The following is an 18,205-nucleotide window of genomic DNA, read 5'->3' on the forward strand; positions in this document are numbered from 1 at the left end:
TTTTCTCCATTCTATTTCCAAGATTTTGGATCATCTTTACTATCATTACTCTGAATTCTTTTTCAGGTAGACTGCCTATTTCCTTTTCATTTGTTTGGTCTGGTGGATTTTTACCTTGCTCCTTCATCTGCTGTGCGTTCCTCTGTCTTCTCATTTTGCTTAACTTACTGTGTTTGGGGTCTCCTTTTCACAGGCTGCAGGTTCATAGCTTCCGTTGATTTTGGTGTCTGCCCCCAGTGGCTAAGGTTGGTTCAGTGGATTGTGTAGGCTTCCTGGTGGAGGGGACTGGTGCCTGTGTTCTGGTGGAAGAGGCTAGATCTTGTCTTTCTGGTGGGCAAGACCGTATCCGGTGGTATGTTTTAGGGTGCCTGTGGCCTTATTCTGATTATAGGCAGCCTCTCTGCTAATGGGTGGGGTTGTGTTCCTGTCTTGCTAGTTTTTTGGCATAGGGTGTCCAGCACTGTAGCTTGCTGTTCGTTGAGTGGAGCTGGGTCTTAGCGTTGAGATGGAGGTCTCTGGGAGAGCTTTCGCCATTTGATATTATGTGGAGCTGGGAGGTCTCTGGTTGACCAATGTCCTGAACTCGGCTCTCCCACCTCAGAGGTACAGGCCTGACACCCGGCCGGAGCACCAAAACCCTGTCAGCCACATGGCTTAGAAGAAAAGGAAGGAAAAAAAGAAAGAAAGAAAGAAAAAATAAAATAAAGTTATTAAAATAAAACATAAAAAAAATATTAAAAATAAAAAGATTAAAAAGTAATAAAAAAGGGGGAAAAAAGAAAGAAAGAATAGAGCAAGCAAACCGAAAAACAAATCCACCAATGATAACAAGCACTAAAAACTATACTAAAAAATAAAAAACAAACAAAAAAAACCAGACAGACAGAACCCTAGGACAAATGGTAAAAGCAAAGCTATACAGACAAAATCACACAAAGAAGCATACACATACACACTCACAAAAAGAGAGAAAGGAAAAAAATATATATATCTTTTGGGAAGTCTGAGATCTTCTGCCAGCGTTCAGTAGGTGTTCTGTAGGAGTTGTTCCACATGTAGATGTATTTCTGATGTATTTGTGGGGAGGATGGTCATCTCCACATCTTACTCCTCCACCATTTTGAAGGTCTCTGAATTGTCATCTTTATCCAATATTTAGGAATGCTCCATTGATCTGTCTGTTCTTTTGCTGTAACTAAGGACTAGATCTTTAGCCTTAGGCTCTGACCTAGGTTTGTATCCTGGCTCTGCTCTTTCACCTTGGGGAAATTAAACTACCTCTTAAACCTCAGATTTCTCACCAATACTTAAAGATTTTTGAGTGGATTATATGAGAGTAGTGTCTGTTACATGTCTGGCACATAATAGCTAGCTATTCAATAAATGTTAGTTCTCTTTCCTCTTTCTCTTTAATAAAAATCTGGAGGAAGGAGACAACTGGTATGATGTATAATCTACTTTTCAGTGTTCTATCACTTTGGAAGAATAGATAGTTCAGACTTAATTACTTTTTAGGTCTAGGAACTAGGGCCCCAAAGATATGTAACTGAGATAAATAACACAATATCCCTATCCTTTCCAGGAAGAGTATATTAACTGAGAGGGTACCAAATCATATATCAGAGTTTCTCAACCTTGGCAGTATTGATATTTTAAGCTAGATAATTCTTTTTTGTAGGGGACTGTTCTATGCACTGTAGGATGTTTAGCTGCATCCCTGGCCTCTAGCTACAAGTTGTCCATTGGACACCGCCCCCAGTTGTGACAACTAAAAATGTTTACAGACATCACCAAATGTCCCCCCAGAAACAAATTGCCCCTGGTTGACAACCACTATGATATATTGAGTTGGCCAAAAAGTTCATTTGGGTTTTGCTGTAAGATGTTATAGAAAAATCCAAACGAACTTTTTGGCCAACCCAATATAAACATAGAAGCTGAAGACCACTGGGGGAGGAAGTGGTGAACTCCTTGGGGAGTTGGGAAAACCATTTACCTTTTGAGGAGTGGGTCATTTTTAAAAAAATCATTAATAGTTCATTTATTCTATTTCTTATTCTCCCTTTCTCTTATTTGAGCTCATTATTAGGTGATTCACCCATTTATTAATCACCTACTATATTCCAGATACTCTTCTGGGCACTGGGGCTATATAGTAATGGATAGAACTGTGGTATAGAGCCTGTATTCTAGGGTGTGGGTCCAGACAGGATTTGCCAATGACTTGGATATAAGATGTGAGTAAATGAGGAGTTGGGATAATTCCAAAAATTTTGGCCTGAGAATTGGGTAAATTCTGGTGTCATTTACTTGGGGGACAAGTAGTTGCATTGGTAGGGAGCAGGGGAAATAAGGGTTCTATTTTGGACATGTTAAGTTTCAGGTGTCCACTATAAAGCCAAAGATAGATGCCTGGCAGGCAGTTGGATAGATGGTGCCTGAGTCAGGAAAGAGGTTGGGCTGTATTGCTTTAGGGATTAAATTGATTTCAGAGCGAGTAGGAAAGTGTTTAAATATGTTTTGTTTCTGGGGCCCTTGAATGGGGACAGTAGCTGGTCTCATTGATATAGGTCAGATGGCTTTACTTTCTTATCTAGTGTTGATGAGCTGCTTCATCCCTCTTCCCAAACTGTTATTAGGTATTTGTTAAATAGTTACTGTGTACATAGCCTGTGATTTGTGTGAGAAAGTGCTGGACATCGTTCTGACACTTATAAAGCTCATCATGTAGTTGGGGAGCCAGAATAGAGTTGAACTTGACAGTACTGGTAGTCAGATTTAAGGCCCAGGATTAGGGTGGTAGCAGTGGTGTTGGAGAAGAAAGATACATCTGAGAAATGTCTCCTACACTAGAATGTGAAAGCAGTATCCACTGATGAGAAGCTAGGAGCAGAATGGGATTATTATGAGGATCAAATGATCCAGTGTATTTAAAAATGTTTTATAAATGATAAAACATGATATAAATGTTAATTGTTGTCATAATCCTTAAAGTTAAAAGAACTGCAATTAAGTTAATGGTCCTTTTATTGAGGAACCAAAATAAAGAAGAAAAAGTCTTAGAAAGTGTTAGAGTTGACCCATATATCCCTTTAGTTTTTGCCAGACCTATTCATTATGGCTTAATTGGCATAGAGATGTAAAGTGGAAGGTTGAATAATTAAAGGCAAAGTTCCTATTTTTTTTTGTTGTTGAAAGTTCCTACTTTTTAAAAATAATTTAGGTCATATTGGAATCATAGTTGCTGGGAATATGACTGTGATTATATATCTCAGTCTTACATTTCTGGAATATTTGTAACTGGGTGTTTTTTAATAAAAAGGGGATATTATGTATGCATGTATTGATTTATGAAAGAGACTTGACATTCTGATCATGGCTTATTCATGAAGTGATTCCTAATATTGAAATTGCATAAGTGAATTTGAGAATTTTTCTATTACTTATTCTGAAATACACACACAGGCAGTTACGATTTTACAGAGGGAATGTAAAGTAGTAAATTGGAAGCATCTTTACTTTTCCTTGAATCCTGGTGCATCTTGGAAATCTGTCTTTTTGTGTAAGTGGGTTCCTAAGAATTAGGAGAGGTATCTTAATTTTAAAATGAAATAGCAAAAGATAGAAACTATGGAAATGATATGGGAATAAGTAACTTTATAGCTGAAGCAGGAGATTATAGATGACTACAAGAATAGTTTTTTGTTTCGAGAAATAAAGGGTTTTGGCTCCAGCCTTGTTGGGAGATCGGTGATGATAACTCAGCCTTCATATGAAACACATGTCCTTTGTGTTGGGAAGCACAGGCTTGAAGAAGTCTTAGAGAGTGTGAAATGAGAGAGGTTTTGTAACATATTTCAAGGGAAGAAGAGCATTTCGTTATTTGTAACTCTGGTTGTTTTGTCGTTTAAACAGATAACATGCCTGGACATTTCCAGTGGAGGAGGCCTTGGTGTGTCTTCTAGTACCGATGGGAGCATGAAGATCTGGCAGGCTTCCAATGGAGAGCTCAGAGTAAAGGCTTTGGGTACACTTTTAGGGTGGTCTGAGAAACCTTAGACTGGGCCATGGAAAGAAGAGTGGCCCATTCTGAAAATGTAGGAACACTGCACTTCAATTGATCTTTGTTCTTCCATTTGTTAATCTGAGAACCATGCTCAAGTTTGGTGATTTGCCAGAACAAATTGGGGCTGGAACAGTGGAAGAGCCAGGCTAGTGAATGTCTGTGAGTGGATGGTATGAACTGCCTTCAGTGACCCATTTCTAAGACAGAGTAGCTAGGCTGTTACACTGACTGTATGGCTGAGCCCCCCAACCTGTACAGAGGATTTTAAGAAAAGACAAGTAAAAGAGCCCTCAAGCCTCCTCAGCTCCTTATATGTAGAACTAGACTTAGGGGTGGCTATGAGAGCTATGGAATTCAAATTCACAACATTTGCAGCCAAAGCCCAGGAAAGGGAGCCAACAGCTCTAAGAACATTACCTGGTATACAGATGAACTAAAGAGATTCTTTGGACCTCTTTTGTTTTAAAATGCAGCATGTAGATATATCATTTACGGAACTAAGGATATGGGAGGTAAGAGAACATCAAGGGACGGACAAGAGAACTAGCATGGAATTTTCTTTTGTTTTTCCAGAGAGTATTGGAAGGACATGTATTTGATGTGAATTGTTGCAGGTTTTTCCCATCAGGCCTTGTGGTTCTGAGTGGGGGAATGGATGCCCAGCTGAAGATCTGGTCAGCTGAAGATGCTAACTGTGTGGTGACCTTCAAAGGTCACAAAGGAGGTATGAAGAGGGATTTCTCCTAAAGGTTTCTGTAATGATCCCCAGAAATGAATCACCAAAAAGATAGAAACAGAATCTAGTTATCCACAAAAACACAAGTAATTCATCCAACTGGCCATTTAAATGAACTGGTATTTCCCCAAGGATTAGAAATTCCTTTCCTACTCAGTCTTGTTATTGCTATCTAGAATTCACTAACTTACATAGATCATTGTTTTCCACAGTTGATAAGGGGAAAAAAGGCTCCATAGGAGATCATCTACTTGTGTGCTGGGAAAAAAGAGAGAGAGGTGTGCCCACTATTTCACATTAGTCCTTTGGCTGAGGTGACAGTAAAAGCTGTGTTGCAAACAGCTGCATCACCAGACATCAGATAGACCTTGGTATTAATGGTCGATTCCTGTGGATTTAAATCACAGTTCAGTTTTTTAAAATGGATTAACCACATAACCTGTTGATATTGGATTGTAGAGACAGAGTGAGAACATCTTCCCTCTGTAACTGATTGGTTGGTTTGTTGGGAAAAAAGTTAATTTAGAGATGTTTTATCCTTAATTTGGAATGTTTTAAAAAAATGGTAAATATGTCATTCTTATTTTTACAAGTTTGGATTTTTTTTTTTTTTTTCGGGTACGCGGGCCTCTCACTGTTGTGACCTCTCCCGTTGCGGAGCACAGGCTCCAGACGCGCAGGCTCAGCAGCCATGGCTCACGGGCCCAGCCGCTCCACGGCATGTGGGATCCTCCTGGACCTGGGCACGAACCCGTCTCCCCGGCAGGCGGACTCTCAACCACTGCGCCACCAGGGAAGCCCCAAGTTTGGATATTTTTGAAAATGTAATAACATCCTCAAATAAGGATGTTATTTCTTACCTTGATCACTCCTTTGGGACCATGATACACATCATCTACACCACTCATTTGGGAATTTATTATGTATTTGCCCTATACTTATGGTATTTAACCCAGTGTTTTTGCCTTGTCTACCTGACTATATTATAAATAGCTTGTGTGTAGAGTTGATTTTTTTAAGTTTTAGTATTTCTTTATAATGGTTTGTCAGATTACATACAGATCATCTAGCAAACACACATGTTAACCTTAGCAAATAAATGGGTTTTCTTCTGAAACTTAAGTACATGGATGCATTGAAAGGGAGTAGAAGGGATATATAGAGCCTTCTTCACGTTCAGTCCAAAGAACTGACAGGTCTGAGGAGTCAAAGCAGCCTGCACTGTTGGGGAATCCAGGAGCCAAAGGAGTCTAGAAGAACACTGAGGGATTCACCTTAGATCTGGCCACCTTGAAGATGCAAGGCATGGGGGACCTTTCCAGTGAACAAGGCATAGCTCTGCATATTGAACTTAAGAAGATGCATATTTAACATCTGTGCACACTTAACTTCAGAATACCTTTGGATTACTATAGTTATTGACTGTGCCCTCCACATGAATCCTAAGTCTCCCAGTGTTCTTCAGTTCTCCGTAAGAATCCATGTGTGTCACTTAGCTTAGGTTGAACTCTAGAGTGTTTGTTGATCTGATTTAAGCTTTTATTCATATAGTTGTTCCATTCTTTTGGCCTTGTGAGAAAGTTCTGGGGTGGGGGTAGGCGCTTCTCCAGAGTATAACACCCTTACTTTTTTTTCCTTGAGAGGGTTTGTTGTTTTTTTTATAAATTAGATTGAACAGAAATGATAAGCTTTAGGGGAAATTGCATGAAGTCAGATCCAGGTTAATGTCTGTCAGGTCTTAAATGCTTCTCTCTAGTTAATTCTATAAAGGAGCCCCGGGTTTGGGGTTGCCCATTCTTCAGAAGTATGGAGCCAAAATCAAGATTAATCTCCAATAACAGCGGCATATATGGGTCACTGTCTTTACCTAGTTGACTTCCAAGTTGCTTTGTGTGGCTCCTTTTTAACAATCTCTTTAGTTCTGAGATTTTGAAGCATTTTAATAAATGTCATGAACCACATAAAAAACAATAAAGAATTATTATTTGCATTTGTGATCTTTAGTGTTTTCACAAGTGGTGACTAAATAAGAGAAGCAGAAGATAGTGTTGAAGTGGACATGGTCTTTTATTGCCTAGGTAAGTCTTGGCAAGCAAGACATAAAAGGAAGTCTGGATTGAACATTACCTGATGCTTATTGCAAAGAATCATCTGGACACTAATAGAATAGCTCTGTATAAAGATCTGTTATAAAGAATAACCTTTCGTTAGCTTAATTAAGTCCCTGGCTTGCTTACTGCTTCTAGTATATGGAAACATGATAGTAAGGGAGCCAGTACAGTAGAGTGGCAAAACATAGGATTTGGAGACATACAAATCTTGGTTTAAATCTTAATTCTCCCATTTAAAGTCTGGGAAGCCTTGGAAAGTTGCTTAACTTTTCTGAGCCTTAATTTCCTCATATGTAAAATGGAGATAATAGTATTAAATGAAATGGTACATATGAAAGATTTAGTATAATCCCTGGTATGTAATAAGTGCACACTGAATGCTATTATTGTTCATAAAAAATATGACACTATACTTTAAACCCTGCCAGGGAAGTTGAACCTTGTGATGTTTTAACATACTTGTCAAATGTGAAAAGCAGAAATTGTTATTTCTAATACAGTAGACATTTTTGATCTTAGTTGATATGTAATTGGTCTTTTCTAATACTTCTAGATATATATTTTATACTTATTTAAAGGATTAGTGTGTTCTTAAGCAGAGATAAGATTTTTGTAAATCTGTCTAATGAAAAGATAAACTAAAAGCAGTGTTCTGTTTGTAATATATGAGTTTACTAAGTAGCTCTAAAGTGTACTTTAATCAGTTTGAAAATTTTTAATTGACCAGGCCATTTAATCAAGGTTGGTGGATTTGGAGATATATATTCATAATCTTAATTCTTTGTAATAAGCACCAGGTCTTTCATAATCTGTGAAAACATTGAGACCAAATGAAACACCATTTCAATTGATTGGTTGAGGTTTTTTGCTCACCAAGGTAGGAAAGATGCTTACATTTGAGAAACCAGGTTGCATTCTTTTCAAACTCTTATATACTTTCTCTGAAATAGGATATGCTGCCTCCAAGTAATAGGTGCTTCAAGGCTCATTATTTTCTGAGATCTGAATAGAGTAAACTTGTTAAAAAACCTGCCTAGAAATATGAAATTTGCTGTTTCTTACTAATACTTATTTCAGTCATAGTTTCATCTAACATTATTATTATTTCCCAGACTTTGGCTATGATGTTTATCTGTAAATCAGCTGAATCTTTTCTTGAATGCAGATTTTTTTTCATCTTGGTTTATATGTTGAGGATTTCTGTCTGTTTGATTTGGTATCTAAAGCCTTTGCAGCTCTGCTAGGTCTTAGCTATGGCTACTTCTCTTACAAAGGCATTCCTGCTCCTTTATAGCTTCTTCTTAAGGTAATTCCTCACAGATTCCTGCTCCTGTAAGGCTCCTCTTTCTTTTATTCTTGTCACCTAAGAGTAAAGAGACCCACACTAGATGCCACTATGTTGTGACATTTTATTAGAGAGGGAGTGATAGTTTTCCACTCTACTTTCATAAAAAAGGAAAACTTCCTAGATGACAGCTCTTTACTGAGTATTAGTTGAAATTTGTACACAGTTAATACCATTCATAGCTCCCTAGCCACAGCTGTAGCATCCTGTCTTGGATACATATTTTTCAGAACCTTTTTTTTTTTTTTAAGTTTGCATCACTTCCATGGAACTCAGCATTTTTAAATAGTGGTTGGAACTTCCCAATAAAGACATAAACAGATCTTTGATGGCTTAGTAAGAGTTGAAGCCCCTTCCTTATGTTCCTATTGGTGATTCCTTAAGATTCTTGAAAGATCTAAGATCCTTTTCTAGCTAGAATGCTGAGTGTGTTATGGAGATAGAGTGGAAAGGTGGATTTTCTAAACTCAGGGTACTTTATGATTACAAAATATGTTGTAAATAAGAAACATAAAATAGCAACAAGATATGTTGCCTCCTTAGATCTGCTTCTGAGGGAAAGCCTACTTTTAAAAGCTTATCTAGGCTAACACAACATTGTAAAGCAACCACATTCCAATAAAAATGAATTAAAAAAACCAACATATAACCAAAAATAAATAAATAAAAACTTATCTGTATGGCCTTTATCCAGTAGATATATAAGTACAAGGATTACATTTTATTTTTCCAACCACTGTAACCAGCTATATAAATTGTATTTAGTTTTTATTTTAAATTGGATATATTGGGAAACTTACCCTGTGAATTAGGTCCCACCTGAGAAAATCATATTTTATCAAACAGGCCCTAAATTGGCTACTTTTTAAATTTGTGGCATTTTTATGAATTCATCTTTTTTCTGAAAAAGGCTTTCAAAGTGAAATTTCCACTGAGAGTTGAGGCATGTGGTTAACTGCATGGCTCATCCATCACTTGTACCTTATACTGAGTTTTTGTAGAGTTTTTGTCAAGGTTTATATATCTGAAGTCATCTCATCTTGAGCAGAATGGGAGCAAGCCAGGGCACTGGTTTACTAAGTAACCTTTGATCAGGTACTCTTATTACTCAGCCTGCAAGTGTTTATTGGGCACCTATAATAGGATAATTAAATGGGTTTTAATAAAGCAAGTACTAGCCCTGCCTGTATCACCATAGGGCCAGACTCTCTTTCTACTCTACAGTCCTATGTTGTCACATATATGCCCCTGAAACTCTTTATGTCCTTGACTGTCTCTACCTTTTTACACTGGGTGCTCCTGAAGCCAGGGATCATAGAAAATAGTCAGATAAGGGGTGACAAAGGGCTTCAAAAGTCATAAAATCTGTGGACATTTTGGATATTATAACACTCTGCATCTTACTTGATCTTTTTTAGCAGGTGGTCCCCTGTCGAGGTATGGTACAGGGGCCCAGGAGATGTGTATACTCAGCTTCCTGCTGGGCTCCTCTAACACTGCTCTGGCAAAAGTGGAGCACTGGCTCACGCTACCTGTCTGCAAACAGGTGAGGTAGAAGCTCAGCTTCCCCTTGACCTTGCTGACGCCTTCCTGGTAGAAGTGGGTCACCATCTTGCATCACCTCAACTTGCACTACTTCTTTTCCTCCAAAGTGGGCTTGTAAGCTCTGTTTCCTGCTGACTGACACTAGGGGATGGGTTGGGGAAAGTGGAGTGCTACTTCCCTGTCCCTTATGTTTTACCTCTTTCCCCCATTGGTGCTGGGTGAGAGTAGAGGCCCAGCTCCCCACTGACAGTACCCTGCTGGGCCTGGTCAGTGTCACTGGGTGGGGGGAATTGGAGAGCTGTCTCCTGCTTCCATGGGGGTTGAGGTAGAAATCACTCCCTGTTCAGCCCCACTGACTCTTTGGGAGAGGGGAGGTAGCAGTTTTTCTGTTGCTGTTTGAGTAAGATGGATATTGCCAAAAAGCTTTTCTGTACCGTTAGGCCACCCTTTTCTAAGTCTTCTGCCTAGAGGCAACAGACTTTTCTTGGAGTTGTTTGGTTGTTGTTTTTTGTCTTTAATTTGTGCCTTTTTTTAAAAATTAGTTCTATGTTAGAGGCTTCTGCGGTGTCCTGTCTAGGATATATGGGAGGCAGTAAGGAAATCCAGGGAATTCATTGCCCTGTTGTTCTTCAAGTCTTGAGGTCCCTAGGTGGACTGCTTTCTTCTTTACATCTTTCAACCTTCTTGTGCTTGTTTGTTGTCTTATGTCCAGGTTTTTTTAGTTGTAAGGAGAGGACCTGGGAGCAATGGGACTACTCCATCTTGGCCAGATGAGGAGTCACTCCTTTTTTACGATTAGTTCCCAATGGAAGCAGCAGGATCTTTTAAGACAGTGATTTTCACACTGAACTGTCTAGGATGTCTACTTAATTTTTGTTTAAAAAACAGTTTTTATACGACCCAGCAATCCCACTACTGGGCATGTACCCTGAGAAACTGATAATTCACGAAGAGTCATGTTGGGCTTCCCTGGTGGCGCGGTGGTTAAGAATCTGCCTGCCAATTCAGGGGACACGGGTTCAAGCCCTGGTCTGGGAAGATCCCACATGCTGCAGAGCAACTAAGCCCATGCACCACAACTACTGAGCCTGTGCTCTAGAGTCTGGGAGCCAAACTAATGAGTCTGCATGCTACAACTACTGAAGTCCATGTGCCTAGAGCCCGTGCTCTGCAACAAGAGAAGCCACCGCAATGAGAAGCCCATGTACCACAACAAAGAGTAGCCCCTGCTCGCTGCAACTAGAGAAAAGCCCTAGCGCGCTGCAACTAGAGAAAAGCCCTCACGCAGCAATGAAGACCCAATGCATCCATAAATTTAAAAAAAAAAAAAAAAGAGTCATGTACCACAGTGTTCATTGCAGCACTATTTGCAATAGTCAGGACATGGAAGCAACCTAAGTGTCCATTGACAGATGAATGGATAAAGAAGATGTGGCACATATATACAATGGAATATTACTCAGCCATAAAAAAGAAGTGAAATTGAGTTATTTGTAATGAGGTGGATGGACCTAGAATCTGTCATACAGAGTGAAGTAAATCAGAAAGAGAAAAACAAATAGCGTATGGTAACATATGGAATCTAAAAAAACAAAACATGATTCTGAAGAACCTAGACACAGGACAGGAATAAAGATGTAGACGTGGAGAATGGACTTGAGGACATGGGGAGGGGGAAGGGTAAGCCAGGATGAAGTGAGAGAGTGGCATGGACATATATACACTACCAAATGTAAAATAGATAACTAGTGGAAAGCAGCCACATAGCATAGGGAGATCAGCTCGGTGCTTTGTGACCACCTAGAGGGGTGGGATAGGGATGATGGGAGGGAGACGCAAGTGGGAGGGGATATGGGGATATATGTATGTATACGTATAGCTGACTCACTTTGTTATACAGCAGAAACTAACACACCATTGTAAAGCAATTATACTCCAGTAACGATTTTTTAAAAAAATAAATAAATTAAAAAACAACAGGTTCTAAAGCCAAAATAATAACTTGAAAACCACTGCTCTAGAAAACCACATGCCACTAAAAATTAAATCCAAAGCTTCTTTTCCATGTCTGTCTCTTGCAGCTAGTCATTGGGAAACAGGGACCCTGTTCTGTTTATTTCTGTTTTTCTGGCACCAGCCTGTAGTACATATCCAGTACTTGTTTGTGAAGGAATAGAGTCATTTATGCAGATATGTCTTCTCTGCCCTTGTAGTTCTTTTACTACCTACTCCATTTTAGGGTCTTTTTTTTTTTCTCTTGTCAGGTATCCTGGATACAGCCATTGTTGATCGGGGGAAGAATGTGGTATCTGGTTCTCGAGATGGGACAGCACGACTTTGGGACTGTGGGCGCTCAGCCTGCTTGGGAGTCATTGCAGACTGTGGGTCTTCCATCAACGGAGTAGCTGTGGGTACTGCTGACAACTCTATAAACCTCGGCTCCCCTGAGCAGACGCCCAGTGAGTTGATAACAGTATATGAATTTATTTTGTTTCCTTATATTCCTTCAGTGTTTGCCTTAGTTTCTCCTTTTCTTCCTTGTTCTCTCCTGCTCTGTAGCTGTTATTTCCATTTTTACCATAAGATTAATATTTGTTGCATATCTACTATGTTTCTGTTGCTTTGGAATCTACAAAGGAAGTATATGTCACAGTTATTGCATTTGAGTAAGTACAGTTTAATTTAGCAGATGAGACTAATGCGTGTAAAACAGAACAATAAAATTTTGGCTGAAGTAACTTAGTGATTCACTTAATGCAAATATAATGTTTTTTTGGAAGAAGAGAGTGTTTTAGGTTAGTATAGATGAGAGATGTCACAAAAGAAGTTGAACCTTGAAGGATAGATTCAAGTTGAACAGACAAGAATGGGAAGGATGGGAGAATGGGAACTAGGGCAGGGATAGAGGTAGGGGCAGTTCACATTAAAATAGTGTGGAGGTAAAATTGACTGTTGGGTAGAGATATGCTTCTTTGGGCCAGAAGTTGGCGTAAGCATAGTAGGGGGAAATAGGTGAGTAGAGTGAAAGCTCTGGTTGAGTCAGAATGATAAAGGTCCTAATAAGGCAGCTTGCATTCTTTTCTTATTTTCCTATGATTATAACATACTTGCTTCTCTGTTTCCATAGGACTATTTTTCTACCATCATCTCTGCTTCTTGTATTTTTTTTTTTAAGAGGCTTTATTTTTTAGAGCAGTTTGGTCCACATGAAATTGAGCAGATAGAGTTCTTGTATACCCTTTGCCCACATACCTGCACACCCTCCCCTGTTATCACCATCCCCCACCAGAGTGGTACTTTTGTTACAATTGATAGACCTAAACTGACACATCATTATCACTCAAAGTTCAAAGTTTAAATTAGGATTCACTCTTGATGTTGTATATTCTGTGGGTTTGGACAAATGTATAATGACATGTATTTATCATTCTAGTATCATGCAGATTTTTCACTGCCTGAAAAATCCCTTTTGCTGCACCAATTCGTCCTTTCATCCCCTATAACCTTTCGCAACTGATATTTTTACTGTCTTCATGGCTTTGCCTTTTCTAGAATGTTGCAGTTGAAATCATAAACTATGTAGCCTTTTCAAATTGGCTTCTTTCACTTAGTAATATGCATTTAAGGTTCCTGCATGTCTTTTCATGCATTGATACCTCATTTCTTTTTTTCCATTTATTTATTTATTTATTTTTAAATGTTTTTTCAGGGGGGCTTTCTCTAGTTGTGGCGAGTGGGGGCTACTCTTCGTTGCGGTGCATGGCCTTCTCATTGCGGTGCATGGCCTTCTCATTGCGGTGGCTTCTCTTGTTGCAGAGCACGGGCTCTAGGTGCGCAGGCTTCAGTAGTTGTGGCGTGCGAGCTCAGTAGTTGTGGTGCACGGGCTTAGTTGCTCCACAGCATGTGGGATCTTCCCGGACCAGGGCTCGAACCCATGTCCCCTGCATTGGCAGGTGGATTCTTATCCACTGTGCCACCAAGGAAGTCCTTGATACCTCATTGTTTTAAACACTGAACAATATTCCATTGTTTTATTCATCTACTGGAGGACATCTTGGTTGTTTCCAAGTTTGGACAATTATAAATAAAGCTGCTATAAATATCCCTGTGTAGGTTTTTGTGTGGATATATGTTTTCAGCTCATTTGGGTGAATTTTGCCCCTCACTGTGGACACACTGCAGGTACTCTCCTCACTCTCTTAAACTTCCCATATAGATACACTGTGGTCCAGGAATTAAAATGGTTGTGACTACCACATGTTGCCTGGCCCCTCTTTGGGAATTAATCGATTAATAGGAAGAGTATTTCCCAAAGTGTGACACATGTGCAGTGAGTGGTAAACAAGATCATTTCAGGCAGTACACATTTTTAATAGTTACATATTAATGCACACATATCTCACTTCAAACCTAAGATTTCACAGATACTTCTTAAAATAAGGTTGAGTTTTTTAAAATTTGTTGGTTTAAAGTAATTTAAATGAAAATATTCTTGTTTCCTCTATTTCCTCACTTCCCACTTACTATTCAACCCGGCCTAGGATGGTTTGTGCCCCAGCTACTTAACCAGCAGCAGCTCTTGTCGAGGTCACCAGTGACTCCATGTTGCATAATCCAGTGTTACTTCTCTGTGCTTATCCTTCCAAATTCTCAACAGGATACAACACAGTAAACTCTTCTCTTCAGGACACTTTTCTTTCTTGGCTTCTGTAATACCACACTACACTGCTTTTCTCTCTATCTCATTGGCTGCTGCTTCTTAGTCTCCTTTTAAAAAAAAACCATTTATTTATTTATTTGGCTGCGTTGGGTCTTAGGTGCGGCATGTGGGATCTTTTTTAGTTGCAGCATGTGGGATCTAGTTCCCTGACCAGGTTTTGAGCCCGGGCCCCCTGCACTGGGAGCGTGGAGCCTTAGCCACTGGACCACCAGGGAAGTCCCAATCTCCTTTTACATGTCTCCTTTATTCTATCTTTAAATATTGGAGGGCCCTCAGCTCTACAATTTCTCTCTTAGGTGATCTCATCAGTTCCATGACTTTAAATGTTGTATTTAAGCTGGTGATTTCCAAAAGTATATCTAAAGCATAGATCTTTCACTTGCATTTCAGACTCTATTTAGATGTCTAATAGACATCTTGAACTTATAACATGGAGTGTTTGATTTCCTCCCACCCCAAATCTGTTTTTCCCCATCTCAGTAAATGGCACCACCATCTTCTTGCTCAAGCCCAAAGCCTGAGATTCATTCAAGATCCACCCCCACCGTTCCTCATGTCCCGCATCAGCAAAGTCTGTCATCTCTACCTTCAGAATGTTGCTCATTTTTCCACCTCACGTTCTTCCTCCAGCTCTCCCTTCCTCCTGCCAGCATCCTCATCCATTCTACCATCATCTGTTGCCTGCACTATTCTATAATCTATTCTCCTCAGAGGAACCATCATGGTCATTTAAAAAACATAAATCAAGGGACTTCCCTGGTGGTCCAGTGGGTAAGAGTCCGTGCTCCCAATGCAGGGGGCCTGGGTTTGATCCCTGGTCAGGGAACTAGATTCCACACGCATGCCACAACTAAGAGCCTGCATGCCGCAACTAAGAGTCCACTTGCCGCCACAATGATCCAGTGCCGCCAAAATAAATTAAAATTTAAAAAAAGTAAATAAATAAAAAACATAAGTCATATCACTCTTCTTTGTCTCTACTCTCCTCTAGCAGCCTCCTTTTTGTATTTTTTTGTTTGGTTGGGTTTTTTTGGCCATGTGGGATCTTAATTCCCCAACCAGAGATTGAACCTGCATCCCCTGCCATGGAAGCATGGAGTCTTAACCACTGGACTGCCAGGGAAGTCCATAGCGGCCTCCTTTTATACATATGTTTGGCCCTCCATATCCATGGGTTCCTCATTCAGAACACAATCCACAGTTGGTTGAATCTGCGGATGTGGAACCTTTCGATATGGAGGGCCAACTCTGGGGACTTGAGCATCTGCGAATCTTGGTGTCTGCGGCGGGTCCTGGAAGCAACCTTCTGTAAATACCGAGGGACAACTATGTATTAAAATCCTAACCCCTTACCATGGCTTATTACAAATGCTTACACTTTCTAACCCCTGCAGTCCTCTCCAGCCTCAAGTCACACCACCCTCTGCCAGTTCCACTGTGTCCCAGCCTTAGGTCTCTGTTCTTGGAGCACAACAGACTGCCAGCCTCCCGGCTTTTGCCTTGTTCTTCCCTTAGCCTAGAATGTACCTCCCAAAACTTTTCACATGGCTGGCTTCTGTTTACCATTCATGTCTCAGTTGAAAAATAACCTCCATGAAACCTATTTAAAATTGAAGTTTAGGGCTTCCCTGGTGGTGCAATGGTTAAGAATCCGCCTGCCAGTGCAGGGGACACAGGTTTGAGCCCTGGTCCGGAAAGATCCCACATGCTGCAGAGCAACTAAGCCCGTGAGCCACAACTACTGAGGCTGCGTGCCACAACTACTGAAGCCTGCCCGTCTAGAGCCCGTGCTTTGCAACAAGAGAAGCCACAACAATGAGAAGCCCATGCGCTGCAACGAAGAGTAGCCCCCGCTCACCACAGCTAGAGAAAGCCCATGTGCAGCAACGAAGACCCAACGCAGCCAAAAATAAAATAAAAAATAAATTTAAAAATAAATAAAATTGAAGTTTAAAGTTACCTTCCCCCACTCATTTTCCCACCATCTACTCCCTTTTGGTCATATTTTCCTGTTTTATTTCCTTTGTGGAACTCATCACTGTCTGAAGATATCCTACTTGTTTATTTGCTTATTTTACTATTTCCTATTTCTACTAGAATCTAGAATCTACTACTCCTTGAGAGTAAGTACCTTGTCCCTCAGTAAATATTTGTTTAGTGAATGGATAGATCTCATTTCCTTCAGACCATAAGAGCCTTGAGGGCAGAGACTGTCTACTTTGTTCAGCCTTGTACTCCTGCTCCAAGTATGGTATCTTTCCATATTACAGATGACTTAATAATAATATTTTAAAGTTGGGTTTATTGAGATATATTTTACATGTAGTAAAAGTCATCCTTTTTAATTGCACAGTTCTGTGAGTTTTGACAAATATGTACAGTCATATAAATAATACCACAGTCAAGATATAGAACATAATAAATGTTTTTTTAATATTAATAAGTGAATCACTAACAGAATAACTCAGTAAACAGCCATCAATAGTTGTGCTTTCTGGGTACTGCCAGCTGATCAGCCTAGCCCATTATTGACATAGCTCATCTGTCATGCAGGCGAACGGGAGGTTGGAACAGAGTCGAAAATGCTGCTTTTGGCCCGAGAAGATAAGAAACTTCAGTGCTTGGGACTGCAGAGCAGGCAGCCGGTAAGTGGTTCCTCTAAGACCTTTGAACTCTGGGGCAACCTGGGTCACTCTGATTCTTGGAAAGCTGTTTTGAAAACATTTCTGATTTCTCTGTATGTTCACCTTTTGAAGAAGCTGCATGAGTGAGAGGCAGTACAGTATAGTGATTAAGAGCATGGGCTATGGAATAAGGGCAACATTTAAATCCTGGTTCTTCCTAATGGCTGTGACATTGGACAGGTTACTTAACCTCTCTGAGCCTCAGTTTCCTCATCACTAAACTTGTCATAGTAGGATTTACCACATAGGGTTATGTGATGAGATTAAATGTCCTACTGCTTTGTGACCTTTATCAGGTCACTTTCCCTCTGGGCCTTAGTGTGCTGTATGTAAAATGATAAGGTTCTGTAGATTCCCTTCTTCCTCTAAGGTAATGTGAAGATTTTCTGAGTAAAGGACTCATGCATTCAGGGCTCTAGATAATTAATGACCAGAATATCTTTCGTAGAAGAATTGAATTTTCTTCCTTCATTTGCTGAGGTTTTGCCAAGCAGACTCTGCTCTTAATTAAACTCTGAGTTTCTTGAGATTTTCTAAATTTCTTTCCAGCTCCTGTCATCATCACCCAGACAGCTTGAATGATTTGGTTTGGCCACAGGCTTTGTATTTTCATTTCATCTCATGACTTCAGTGTGCTGGTGATTTTCCATTTTCAAAGTTTGTTCTGGGAACATCACTATTTTTGATCATATTGCCTTTATACTCTGAATTTCCATGCTGGCTTTTACTTCCAAAGGGAAATCAGGGGTTTTTGTTTGTTTTGTTTTCTTTTTTTAGAACTTTCAAACTTTACTGTTTGAACTAACACTAAGGAATAAATAAAAGTCTAATAGTTTGGGTTTTTTTTTTTTCAGGTACCTGGGTGACTTGTGATTCTTTAAATTGCCACTTTGTTTCTTTCCCTTCAAAAGGTTGTCACAAGTGCCTTGAAGCAAAACTTAAATGTGTGAATTGCAAGTGTTTGTCAAATGGAGGGTTGTGCTGAAAAGAGGGTAAAG

General features: G+C 39.8%; 1 protein-coding gene across 4 annotated transcripts in view; it reads left to right on the forward strand.

Moving 5' to 3' along the window:
• The window catches only part of PAAF1 (proteasomal ATPase associated factor 1), a 40,694-nt gene that overhangs the window by 12,963 nt on the left and 9,526 nt on the right, over positions 1 to 18,205 (forward strand). For all 4 annotated transcript variants that reach the window (XR_010946183.1, XM_067750317.1, XM_067750318.1 and 1 more), the window contains 4 exons: positions 3,916 to 4,014; positions 4,640 to 4,790; positions 12,068 to 12,262; positions 17,077 to 17,168. Coding sequence is in view for 3 of the 4 variants with exons in the window: in XM_067750317.1 (XP_067606418.1) it covers positions 3,916 to 4,014; positions 4,640 to 4,790; positions 12,068 to 12,262; positions 17,077 to 17,168 (537 nt within the window). In the remaining variant the exon portion in view is untranslated. The remainder of the gene's footprint in view (positions 1 to 3,915; positions 4,015 to 4,639; positions 4,791 to 12,067; positions 12,263 to 17,076; positions 17,169 to 18,205) is intronic.

The sequence above is a fragment of the Pseudorca crassidens genome, chromosome 9 (genome assembly GCF_039906515.1).
Source record: "Pseudorca crassidens isolate mPseCra1 chromosome 9, mPseCra1.hap1, whole genome shotgun sequence".
Lineage (NCBI taxonomy): Eukaryota > Metazoa > Chordata > Mammalia > Artiodactyla > Delphinidae > Pseudorca > Pseudorca crassidens.